The 11,707-nt window shown below is 72.2% G+C and overlaps 3 protein-coding genes across 6 annotated transcripts; 2 read left to right on the forward strand and 1 right to left on the reverse strand.

Annotated features, from left to right (window-relative positions):
- LOC140643828 (interleukin-36 receptor antagonist protein-like) lies at window positions 1–2,567 on the reverse strand. Of its 4 annotated transcripts, XM_072846086.1 has the most exons (5): window positions 2,444–2,567; window positions 2,157–2,217; window positions 1,968–2,056; window positions 1,761–1,885; window positions 3–825 (listed from the first exon to the last, which is right to left on the reverse strand). In XM_072846086.1, the coding sequence occupies exons 1-5, from the start codon at window positions 2,445–2,447 to the stop codon at window positions 616–618; spliced, it is 489 nt and encodes a 162-aa protein (XP_072702187.1). In that variant the 5' UTR covers window positions 2,448–2,567; the 3' UTR covers window positions 3–615. The 4 variants fall into 4 exon arrangements, with proteins under 4 accessions (XP_072702188.1, XP_072702186.1, XP_072702189.1 ...); XM_072846087.1 differs by lacking the exon at window positions 2,444–2,567 and having other exon boundaries at window positions 1–753; window positions 2,157–2,431; XM_072846085.1 differs by lacking the exon at window positions 2,444–2,567 and having other exon boundaries at window positions 1–825; window positions 2,157–2,431.
- A 378-nt stretch (window positions 2,568–2,945) lies between these two features.
- On the forward strand, window positions 2,946–5,025 carry TMED4 (transmembrane p24 trafficking protein 4). Its single transcript, XM_072846070.1, has 5 exons — window positions 2,946–3,123; window positions 3,601–3,701; window positions 4,221–4,346; window positions 4,456–4,602; window positions 4,756–5,025. Exons 1-5 carry the CDS (start codon window positions 2,979–2,981, stop codon window positions 4,903–4,905), a joined length of 669 nt encoding a protein of 222 aa, XP_072702171.1. The 5' UTR covers window positions 2,946–2,978; the 3' UTR covers window positions 4,906–5,025.
- Window positions 5,026–5,308: 283 nt separating this feature from the next.
- On the forward strand, window positions 5,309–11,189 carry DDX56 (DEAD-box helicase 56). Its single transcript, XM_072846194.1, has 14 exons — window positions 5,309–5,392; window positions 5,773–5,934; window positions 6,761–6,921; window positions 7,032–7,202; window positions 7,964–8,054; window positions 8,279–8,523; window positions 8,987–9,109; window positions 9,700–9,816; window positions 9,916–10,010; window positions 10,131–10,204; window positions 10,293–10,382; window positions 10,513–10,618; window positions 10,795–10,892; window positions 10,982–11,189. Exons 1-14 carry the CDS (start codon window positions 5,333–5,335, stop codon window positions 11,060–11,062), a joined length of 1,674 nt encoding a protein of 557 aa, XP_072702295.1. The 5' UTR covers window positions 5,309–5,332; the 3' UTR covers window positions 11,063–11,189.
- Window positions 11,190–11,707: the final 518 nt, after the last annotated feature.

An 11,707-nucleotide genomic window follows, 5' to 3' on the forward strand; every position in this document is an offset into this window, starting at 1 on the left:
GCCACCCACGCCACGGGACCAAGGTGTCCTAAGCATCTTTATTCCCAGGGGATGTCACCTTCCCGGGGGGGATGTCACCGTCCCTGGGGTGAGGACGTCACTGTTCCCAGGGGGATGTCACCCTCCCGGTGAGGATGTCACCCTCCCAGGGGGGATGTCACCATCCCTGGGATGAGGACGTCACTGTTCCCAGGGGGATGTCACCGTCCCCAGTGCGGGGTGTCACCGTCCCTGGGATGAGGATGTCACCCTCCTGGGGGGGATGTCACCATCCCTGGGGTGAGGACGTCACTGTTCCCAGGGGGATGTCACCCTCCCGGTGAGGATGTCACCCTCCCAGGGGGGATGTCACCGTCCCTGGGATGAGGACGTCACTGTTCCCAGGGGGACGTCACCGTCCCCAGTGCGGGGTGTCACCGTCCCTGGGATGAGGATGTCACCCTCCCGGGGGGGATGTCACCGTCCCTGGGGTGAGGACGTCACTGTCCCCGGGGGGGACGTCACCGTCCCCAGTGCGGGATGTCACCATCCGCAGGGACGAGGACGTCACCGTCCCCGGGGGGGACGTCACCGTCCCCAGTGCGGGATGTCACCACCCGCAGGGACGCGGGGGGTTCAGCAGAGCTGGAAGTAGAAGTCGAGGAGGTGGGTGGCGTCGGGGTGCCGGGAGAGCCCCAGGGGCTGGTGGCCGCGAGCCGAGGTGCAGAGGAACCAGCCGGGGTTGGCGGCCGACTCGAAGCGCCACAGCCCGTCCTTGTAGGAGCGGAAGAAGGTGAAGGCGGCCGAGGCCACCCCGGCCTGGGGCAGCTCCCTGATGTCGGCGCGCTGCGGCAGGACCCGCGCCCCGACGTCACCGGCGGCGACCGCGCCACCTGGATCTGCGGTGGTCGCCAGCCCTGCGGTAGCCCCGTCCCCGCGGTGTCCCCAGCCCCGCGGTGTCCCCAGCCCCACGGTGTCCCCATTCCCACAATGCCCCAGCCCTGTGATCCCTGTGTCCCCATCCCTGTGGTGTCCCCATCCCCGCAGTGTCCCCATCCCCATGGTGTCCCCATCCCCGCAGTGTCCCCAGCCCCAAGTTGTCCCCATCCCCACGGTGTCCCCATCCCCGCGGTGTCCCCATCCCCGCGGTGTCCCCAGCCCCACGGTGTCCCCATCCCCACATTGTCCCCATCCCCTCAGTGTCCCCATCCCCACATTGTCCCCATCCCCTCAGTGTCCCCGTCCCCGTGGTGTCCCCATCCCCATGACATCCCCATGTGCTCCCTCCCCACGGTGTCCCCATCCCCATGGTGTCCCTGTCCCCATGGTGTCCCCGTCCCCATGGTGTCCCCGTCCCTGTGACCCCTCCCCATGGTGTCCCCATCCCCATGGTGTCCCCATCCCTGTGGTGTCCTTGTCCTTGTGACATCCCCATCCCTGTGGCATCCCCCTCCCCACAGTGTCCCCATCCCCGTGGTGTCCTCGTCCCCTTGGCATCCCCATCCCTTTGGTCACCCCGTCCCGTGATGTCCCCATCCCGACGGCATCCTTGTCCCCACAGTGTCCCCATCCTCACAGTGTCCCCGTCCCCATCGTGTCCTCATCCCGGTGGCATCCCCATCCCTGTGGCGTCCCCATCCCCACGGCATCCCTGTCCCCACAGTGTCCCCATCCCTGTGGCATCCCCATCCCCGCAGCATCCCCGTCCCCGCGGCATCCCCGTGGCATCGCCATCCCTTTGGTGTCCCCATCCCTTCGGTGTCCCCGCGGTGTCCCCTGACCTGCAGCTGCAGGGTGGGCTGGCTGGCGGGGGGGCTGGCCAGGCAGCGGGTGCCATTCTGGATGCCCAGGATGACGGGCAGTCGGGCGGGCTCGAAGGCACGGTTGGGGACCCAAAACACCTTCTCTGCAGGGGACACACGCACCCCCGGGGCCATCAGGGCGTGCCCGACGTGTCCCCCCGCCACGTCCCCGTGTCCCCATCTCACCCTCGAGGGCGGCGTTGGCCCCTTGCAGGTGCCCGGCCACCAGCTGGTCGTCGCGCAGGTAAAGCGACTTCTGGTTGACGTCCCAAATCCTGCCGGGGACAGCGGTGCCACCGGTGCCCACCCCGGCACCCTCACCCCCCCTCCCCTCCCCGAGGTGTCACCCGTGGGTGCTCCCCCCACCCCGCTTACCGATACTGGAAGACTTTGGTCTGCAGGGCGGGCGCGTGGCAGAGGGCTAAGCCTTCGGCCTCTGCACAGAGGAAGAGGAGGGCGAGGGTGAGCGCGGGCTGGCACGCCATGGCACCTCGATGCCCGACGCCCGTGCCCCCCCTCGCCTTTATAACCCCTCCCAAAATTTCCAGCCTGCGGAGGCGGGGGGCTGCCGGTGGCGCAATCGTCCCCAAGGTTCCGCTTCCCCTCCCGTCTCGCCGGGGCCCTTCCCCGGGGGGTCCCCGGTCACCCGCTCACCCGCTCACCCATGGGACCCCCCACCCCGGCCAAGCCCTGGGACAGCAGCTGGGAGGAAGGAAGGAAGGAAGCAAGGAGGTTGGCGGTGGTGTTGCCACACTACTGGTGGGGTTGGCTCCGCCCCGCCGGAGGGCTCGGCACGGCCGGGGGTGGCAACCCGAAGCCGGTCGCCGCGGGGGGGGCACACCGGGACACACCCGGGGGTCACCGGCCCCCTCGGAGCTGGCCCAGGCGGGGCTCGAACTGGCAACCTCGGCACTGGGGGGGCGGCGCCCTCCCTGCTGCGCCACCGGGCGGGGCGCGCTGCGCATGCGCCTGTCACTGTGGCGGAGGCGCACGCGCGGTGAAGCGCCTCGGGCCGCCGCCGGCGGGAACCCAGCGGGCACCCGTAGGTGCATCGTGGGGACCAGTGAGTGGCCGTCGGCGGGCGGCGCATGCGCGGTGTGCGCGGGGAGAGAGCCGCGCATGCGCAGTGTGTGTGTGGGTACAGGGCGGCGCATGCGCAGTGTGGCCCCCGCGGGGCGGGGCGGGGGGACGCGGGCCATGGCGGGCGGCGGGGCGGCGCTGCGGGCGGCGGTTGCCGCCGTGGTGCTGGCGGCCTGGAGCGCCCACGGCCTCTACTTCCACATCGGCGAGACCGAGAAGCGTTGCTTCATCGAGGAAATCCCGGACGAGACCATGGTCATCGGTGCGGGGCGCGGGAGGGGCCGGCGGGGGCCGGGGCGGGCGGGACCACCGGGTACTTGGGGGGGCGGGTGGGTGAGGAGACCACCGGGGACCGGGGGCAACGGGAGGGACCACCGGGCATCGCGGGGGCCAACGGGAGGGACTACCAGGGACCGGGGGCAACGGGAGGGACCACCGGGGACCGGGGGGGCAACGGGAGGGACTACCGGGTGCGTAGGGGGGGGCGGGCGGGCGAGGAGGCCACCGGGGATCGGGAGTGGCAACAGGAGGGACCACCAGGGACCGGGGGGGGCAACGGGAGCGACCACCGGGCAGCGGGAGGGACTAGGGGGCAATGGGGAGCCCCCCCCTAGCAACGACGGGGTGGGGAGGGGCAGGAGAGACCCGCAGGAACCGGGAGAGCTGGGGGTGGGGGGTAACGGGACGGGACGGGGCCTGGCTGGGGGTGCTGGGCCTGCTCCGACCCGCCGCCCCCCAGGGAACTACCGGACGCAGCTGTGGGACAAGCAGTCGGAGTCGTTCCTGCCCTCCACCCCGGGGCTGGGCATGCACGTGGAGGTGAAGGACCCCGACGGCAAGGTGGGTGTCCCGGGGTGGCGGGTCCCTGGGGCGTGTGGGGTGCCCGCTAGCTGGGGCAGGGGGTCCTGGGGTGCGTGGGGTCCCTGCCGGCCTGGGGTGGGGTCCCTGGGGCAAGTGGGGTGCATGCAGGGGGTCCCTACGGTCACGGGGTGCCCGCCAGCCTGGGCGTGGGGTCCCTGGGGTGCCTGCTAGCTGGGTTGGGGGGGGTTCCTGGGGTGCCTTCTAGCCAGGGTAGGGTGTCCTTGGGGTGCATGGGGTGCCCACTATCCTGGGTGTGGGGTCCCTGGGGCATACAGGGTGCTCTCCAGCTGGGGCAGGGGGTCCCTGGGGTGCACGGGGCACCCGCCAGCCTGGGCGTGGGGTCCCCGGGGCGCACAGCGTACCCCCCCAACAAGGGCAGGGGGTCCCTAGGGTGCGCGGGGTGCCTCACCAGCCGGGGCAGGGGGTCCTCCGTGGGACAGGCAGAGGCTGTCCCCCTAAAGGTGGGCGCTGGGGGACGGCGGCGGTGTCCCGGCGCAGGTGGTGCTGTCCCGGCAGTACGGCTCCGAAGGACGCTTCACCTTCACCTCCCACACGCCGGGCGAGCACCAGATCTGCCTCCACTCCAACTCCACCCGCATGGCACTCTTCGCCGGCGGCAAACTGGTAATCGGGGCCGGGGGGGGGACGGGGACGGGGACACCCAAACCCGAGGAGAGGGTGTGGGCAGCGGTGGGGGTCCCCTGACCTTCCTCCCCCCGTCTTTCCCCCGCAGCGGGTGCACCTGGACATCCAGGTGGGCGAACACACCAACAACTACCCCGAAATCGCCGCCAAGGACAAGCTGACGGAGCTGCAGCTCCGCGCCCGCCAGCTCCTCGACCAGGTCGAGCAGATCCAGAAGGAGCAGAACTACCAACGGGTGAGGAGGGGGCTCCACGGGGGCGACCACCCCCTTCCCCCCCCCCACTTTATTTTTATTTTTCTTTTGGCCGACAGTACCAGGAGGTGAACACCCCCCTTTTTTTTTTTCCCCCCCCTCACTTTATTTTTTATTTTTTCCTTTGGCCGACAGTACCGGGAGGAGCGTTTCCGCATGACGAGCGAGAGCACCAACCAGCGGGTGCTGTGGTGGTCCATCGCCCAGACCATCATCCTCATCCTCACCGGCATCTGGCAGATGAGGCACCTCAAGAGCTTCTTCGAGGCCAAGAAGCTGGTGTAGCCCCCACCCCGGGGGGGGTGGGGGGGCTCCCACAGCCCCGGGGGGGAACCCTTGCTGCCGGGGGGGGGGGGCCGGCCCCCGCGGTGATGTTTTGTGGGAAAATAAAAGGTTTTTGGGGTCCGATGGGGCTCGCTGCTGCTTTTTTGGGGTGCCGGGGGGCGGGGGTGGCTCTGGCGCTGCCCCAAGCCGGGCTGGGGGCTCGGGCATCCGGCTGCCTGTCCCCGGGGGGGTGCGTGCCCTCACCCCGTCCCCCCAGGGACCGGCGACGGGGGGATCCAGGCGACCGGTCCCCGAGGGTGCTGCTCGGTCCTCCACCGCCAGGGGGCGGTGGCTGCCTGGCTCTCCTGGAGGCCGCTCTGGGCGCGCGGCGGAAGTGTCTGTGGGATGGGGGGGAGCGCGCAGGCGCAGTCGGCGGCGGGCAGGCAGCATGGCGGCGGTGGCGGCGCCGGGCTTCGAGCAGATGGGGCTGGACGGGCGGCTGCTGCGGGTGCGCGGGGCGGCTGGGGGCCACGGTGGCTACGGGCACCGGGGGGGGCTCACGGTGGGTGAGGGGGAGCCCTGAGGGCCCGGAGGCCGGGGTCCCTTGGTGGGGGTGGAGGCCCTGAGGGGGCCGGGGCTCTGGGGTCCCTCGGTGGGGAGGGGGCCGGGACACCGGGGTCCTTCCGGGGGTGAGGGGGGTCGTGGAGGGCCGGGACGCCGGGGTCCCTCGGTGGGGAGGGGGCGGCCCTGAGGGGCCGGGAAGCCGGGGTCCCTCGGGGTGGGGCTGCCTCGCAGGCCTGGGGTCCCCCCGCCGCGGGGAGGGGGGTGGCGGGCGGGGGGCACTGGGCAGCCCAGCCGGCCGGGCCCCCCGGGTGACGGCTCCCGCAGGCGGTGGCGGAGCTGGGCTGGGCCACCCCCACGGCCATCCAGGCCGAGGCCATTCCCCTGGCGCTGGAGGGCCGCGACCTCCTGGCCCGGGCCAGGCCCGGCTCCGGGAAGACGGGGGCGTACGGGCTGCCCCTGCTGCAGCACCTCCTGCGCGTCAAGGCGGTGAGTGGGGCGGTGGGGGGCATGGGCGGGCACGGGAGGTATGGGGTCAGGTGGGGTGGGTGGGCACCGTGGGGCACGTGGGGTGGGCGCTGTGGGGTAGGTGGGCTTTGGGGGTATTGGGCATGGGGGGCACCGTGGGGTATCTAGGGAGGATTGGGCACCGTGGGGCAGGTGGGCACCGTGGGGCAGGCAGGCGGGGGTGGGTGCTGGGGGGCACAGGGGCTCTGTGGGGTGTTGGGCGTGGGTGGGCACTGTGGGGTATCTAGGGAGGATTGGGCACCGTGGGGCAGGTGGGCACTGTGGGGCAGGCAGGCAGGGGTGGGCGCCATGGGGCACAGGGGCTCTGTGGGGTGTTGGGCGTGGGTGGGCATGGGGACACCGTGGGGTATCTAGGGAGGATTGGGCACTGTGGGGCAGGTGGGGCAGGCAGGCAGGGGTGGGCGCCGTGGGGCACATGGGCTCTGTGGGGTGTTGGGCGTGGGTGGGCACTGTGGGGTATCTAGGGAGGATTGGGCATCGTGGGGCAGGTGGGCACCGTGGGGCAGGCAGGCAGGGGTGGGCGCCGTGGGGCACAGGGGCTCTGTGGGGTGTTGGGCGTGGGTGGGCACCGTGGGGCACGTGGGTGCTGTAGCCGGGCACCGTGGGGCAGGGCTGGGCCCTGCGGGGTGCCGAGCAGGGGGGACGCTGTGGGACACGTGGGCACCGTGGGGTACGCGGCCACGGCCGGGCTCCGTGGGGCACACGGCGGGCTCCGCGGGGTGCCGGGCCGGCTCTCCCGTCCCCGCGCGCCGGCGGTGACGGCGAGCGGGGCCGCGGGCGGGCGCAGGCACCCTCGGCGGTGGCGCAGGCGGTGCGGGCGCTGGTGCTGGTGCCCTCCAAGGAGCTGGGGCAGCAGGTGGTGCGCAGCCTGCGGCAGCTGGCGGCTTTCTGCGCCCGCGACCTGCGCGTGGCCGATCTCTGTGCCCAGACCGACCTCGCCGCCCAGCGGTAAGCTCGCACACCCCCCCCCCCGGGTGCCTGGGTCCGTGTCGTCCGTCCGTCCCCGCCGCGGCAGGCGGGGGTTGACGGCAGAGGCGGGTGACGCGGCGTGTCGGCAGGCCGGTGCTGATGGAGAAGCCGGACGTGGTGGTGGGCACGCCGGGGCGGGTGCTGGCACACCTCAGCGCCCGCAGCCTGAGCCTGCGGCACTCGCTGGAGCTGCTGGTGCTGGATGAGGCCGACCTGCTGCTCTCCTTCGGCTTCGGCGAGGACATCAAGTCCCTGCTGTGGTGAGGGGCACCCCGGGGAGCAGGGACGGGGACCTGTGGGGCGCTGCCAGGGGTGTGGGGCGCTGCTGGGGCTGGAGGATGTGGGGGGCACGGCCAGGGGTTTGGGGGACGCTGAGGGTTTGGGGGCGTTGCCTGGGATTTGGGGGTACTGTGAGGGTTTGGGGGCGTTGCCGGGGCTGGGGCGCTGCCGGGGCTGGAGGAGATGGGGGCACGGCCAGGGGTTTGGGGGCACTGCCAGGGCTATGGGGCACTGCTGGGGTTGGAGGGCATGGGGGTACAGCCAAGGTTTTGGGGGACAGTGCTAGGGCTGGGGGGCACTGCTGGGGCTGGAGAGCAAGGCGGGCACAGCCAGGGGTTTGGGGGCACTGAAGGTTTGGGGGCACTGCCGGGGCTGTGGGGCACTGCTGGAGCTGGAGGGCATGGGGGTACAGCCAGGGTTTTGGGGACAGTGCCAGGGCTGGGGGGCAATGCCAGGGCTGGGGGGGACACTGGGGATTTTGGGGACAGTGCCAGGGCTGTGGGGCACTGCTGGGGTTGGAGGACATGGGGGGCGCAGCCTGGGGTTTGGGGGGCACAGCCGGGGCAGGACGACACGGGGGCACTTGCAGAGCCGGGGGAGCGTTTGGGGCGCGTTGCCAAGGGTGGGGGACACAGCGGGGCTCAAGAAGGGGGGGACCCGGGCGCCGCCAGGTCTGGTGCGGGGGGCCCCGCCGCCCCCCGCCGCGGGGGCTGGCGCTGAGCCCCCCCCCACGCCCCCCCAGCCACCTCCCCAAGATCTACCAGGCGCTGCTCATGTCGGCCACCTTCAGCCCCGACGTGGAGGCCCTGAAGGAGCTGGTGCTGCACAACCCGGTGAGTGGGCACCTGGGGGGGGGCACGGGGAGAGGTCTGGGGGGTCCGGGGGGGGGGCACGAGGGTTGGTTTGGGGGGTCCGGAGTGCGCACAGACGCCGGGACGTGGGAACGCAGCACCCACAGGGGCAAGTTTAGGGGGGGACATATGGGGTACGGTGGACGCCGGGGGGAACGACAGCCCCGTGCCCGCATCCCCCCCCAACCTCGCGCCGACGGGTGCAGGTGACGGTGCGCCCGCCGGAGCCCCGGCTGCCGGGCGGCTCCCAGCTGCAGCAATTCGCGGTGCGCTGCGGCACGGAGGAGGACAAGTTCCTGCTGCTCTGCGCCCTGCTGAAGCTGAGGCTGCTGCGGGGCCGGGCCCTGCTCTTCGTGGGCACCCTCGCCCGCTGCTACCGCCTCAAGCTCTTCCTCGAGCAGTTTGGCATCCCCGCCTGCGCCCTCAACTCCGAGCTGCCCGCCCGCTCCCGGTAACCCCCGAGGGGATGGTGGGGTGCCCGGCTGGGTCGGGGTACCCCCGGGGTGGCGCGGAAGAGGGAAAATGGGGTGCTCAGGGGTGCCCGCGAAGGGCCCGGGGGGGTGACGGGGTGCGCCGGGGAGGAAGGTGACTGCTGGGGGGCTTGTGGAAGAAGACGAGGGGCAGCCCCGGGTCAGGGGAAAGCGGGGCGCTCCTTGGGGACAAGGGGTGCCTGGGGGTGTCCCCGGTGAGCTCAGGGGTGCCCAGGGAAACGGGGTGCCCTCGGGGTGCCAGGGGAAATGCGCATGGGGGGCTCCCAGCTGGGGTGCCCGTGGGGGAAAGGACACCCTGGGGGGTCCCGGGAGGGTGCAGGGGGCCTGAGGAGGAAGGGCAGGGGTACCTGGGGGGTGGGGGGGGACACAACAAAGAGGGGTGCCCGTGGCAGGGACGCCGATGGGCACCCGCCTTGTCCCCAGGTGCCACGTCATCACCCAGTTCAACCGGGGCATCTACGACTACATCGTGGCCACCGACGAGGAGGCGCCGGCGGTGCCCGCGGAGCAGCCCCCACGCAAGAGGCGCAAGGGTGCTGCCCAGAGGTGAGCCCCGCGGGTGCCACCGAGGCCCCACGGGTGCCACCAGTGTCCCGTGGGTGCCACTGTGTCACCGAGGCAACGTCCTGCTGCGGGCAGGGAGGGCTCAGGCCGGGGAAGGTGACCCAGAGCTGCGGGGGTGCTTCTGCCCAAGGTGTCCCTGTCCCCACCGGGGTCCCGTGCCCAGGGGATGTCCCTGTGCCCGTGGGGACGTCCCTGTCCCCAGGGGGTTCCCCGTGCCCACCGTGTCCCCAAGGCGGGGGGCTTCTCTTGCCTGGGGGATTTTATGCCGTGTCCCTGTGTGGGCGTGGGTGCCCAGGGAGGTCCCTGTGCCAGCGTGTCCCCTTCTTTGTGGGGGTCTCCTTGCCCTGTCCCCATGGCTCTGGGGTCATCGTGCCCAAGGCGTCCCCGTGCCCGCGTGGGTGTCGGTGCCCAGCGTGCCCCCACGCTCGGCGTGTCCTCGTACCCACGGGGATCCCTTTTCCCAGTGTCCCCGTGCCCACGTGACTGTCTGTGTCCCAGATGTCCCCTTGCCTGGGGTGTCCCCATGTCCTTGGGGGGTCCCTGAGCCATCTCCTGTGTCCCCCCCTCCCCAGCAAGGGCAAGGACCCGGAGTACGGCATCGCGCGGGGCATCGACTTCCAAAACGTGGCCGCCGTCATCAACTTCGACGTGCCGCCGACGGTCGAGTCCTACATCCACCGCGTGGGCAGGTACGTGGGGACGCGGAGGGGGGGACACGGGGGTGCCTACGGTGCCGTGTGGCCCCCTTGGGTGGGCGTCCCACCGCCGCGTCCCTTCCGCGCCTGCAGGACGGCCCGCGCTGACAACCCCGGCACGGCGCTCACCTTCGCGCTGCCTGAGGACCAGGACGGCCTGGCCCGGATCGAGGACGCGCTCGCCGGAGGTCAGGGGGACCCTGTGTCACTTGGGGTGGGGGGGCAGCGGGTGCCAAGGGACATCGGGGGGGTGCGGGGTGTCGGGAGCAAGGGTGGGGGTGACCCCACGCGTCCCCGTGTGTCCCCAGAGAACGGCGAGTCGATGCTGCAGCCCTACAAGTTCTCCACGGAGGAGATCGAGGCCCTGCGCTACCGCTGCCGGGTAGGTGGGCGGTGGGCAACGCCGGGGGGTGCCGGCGGCACCGGATGGGGGGGTGCCGGGCTCTGACACCCCGCCTGTGCGTCCCCAGGACGCCATGCGCTCCGTCACCAAGCAGGCGGTGAAGGAGGCCCGGCTGCGGGAGATCAAGGATGAGCTGCTCAACTCGGAGAAACTCAAGGTAACCCCCCTGGTTCCCGGCGGGCTCGGGGCCGCCTGAGGGGCAGAGGGCGGCGTTTTGGGGGTCCACGGGCAGCGCGGGGTGGGTACCGGGTGCTGCCAGCCCCCCCCACCCCGTTCTCCGCACCCAGGCGTACTTCGAGGACAACCCCCGCGACCTGCACGTCCTGCGCCACGACAAGCCCCTGCACCCCGCCATCGTCAAACCTCACCTCCGCAACGTGCCCGAGTACCTGGGTACGTCCCCGTGCCGCCGGCCCCGGCGTCGGGGTGCGGAAAAGGGGTGGGGACGGCGACCCTGGGACGTGACAGCGACGTAGAGGCGAAACGGAGCCTGGGGGTGACGTTGTGGGGGGAACGGGGACGTCCCTGGGGCCACCGGCACCCTCTTACCCGCTGTTCTCTGCCCGCAGTCCCCCCCAGCCTCCGCGGCATCGCCAAACCCAACCTCAAGAAGCGCAAGTGGCTGCGGCCGCCCCGCGCCGGCGCCAGTCGTCGGGGTGGCTCGACGGTGAGTGCGGGACGGGCACGGAGGGACCCCCCCACGTCCCCCTCGCTGCCAGGGGGTCCGACGCTGCTTCTCTTTCCCCTCTTCTCCAGTCCCGCGGCACCGGCAACCCGCTGCAGAGCTTCAAGTACGCCCGCCGCCGTGCCAAACGCCCGGCTGCGCCGCCCTCCTGAGCCCCCCCGGCGCCCCACGGACTGTGCCCGCCCCGGGCGGGGGGCACCGCAGCCACCTCGCAGCCCCCCCTCCGCGGGACGGGGTATCTCCGTGCCGTACCCTGCGGGGCGGCTGTGCCAAATAAAGGTGTGTGCCGCCGCCTTGCCGGGCCGTGTGTGGTGCCCCCGCCGGCTATGTGACGGGGGAAGGTCGGTGACGCAGAGGCGGGAAGCGGCGTCTCCCGCTGATGCCGGGCAAAGGTGCCAGGGCGTTATCACCCCCCCCTTATCGAGGCCAAGGCTGTGCAGGGGCCATAAACCTGGGCACCGACGCGGTGGGGGGCGGCACCGCCAGCTTTGGGGGCTCGGATCCCCTCAGGCGCCTCGCCACCCCCGTGCCGACATCGCCGGGAGCCTGGCGTGTCTCGCCGCGGGGCTGGCGCTCGCTTGCTGCCCGCTCGCCCTGGCTGGGCGTGCGGTGCCTCCGGGGTGCCCGGCTCAGCCCAGCCCTGCCCCGTGGCGTGCAAGGCAGGCGTTACCCCTCGGGGTGCCCGTAATCACCCGCCGAGGCATCTTATCGGCGTTACGGCATCTTATCGGGGGGCCGCAGCTCTAGTCCAAGGCTGCCCGCTGGCCCTGAACCGTTCCCGGCACCGGGGCAGAGGG

The sequence above is a fragment of the Ciconia boyciana genome, chromosome 25 (assembly GCF_034638445.1).
Source record: "Ciconia boyciana chromosome 25, ASM3463844v1, whole genome shotgun sequence".
NCBI classification, from domain to species: domain Eukaryota; kingdom Metazoa; phylum Chordata; class Aves; order Ciconiiformes; family Ciconiidae; genus Ciconia; species Ciconia boyciana.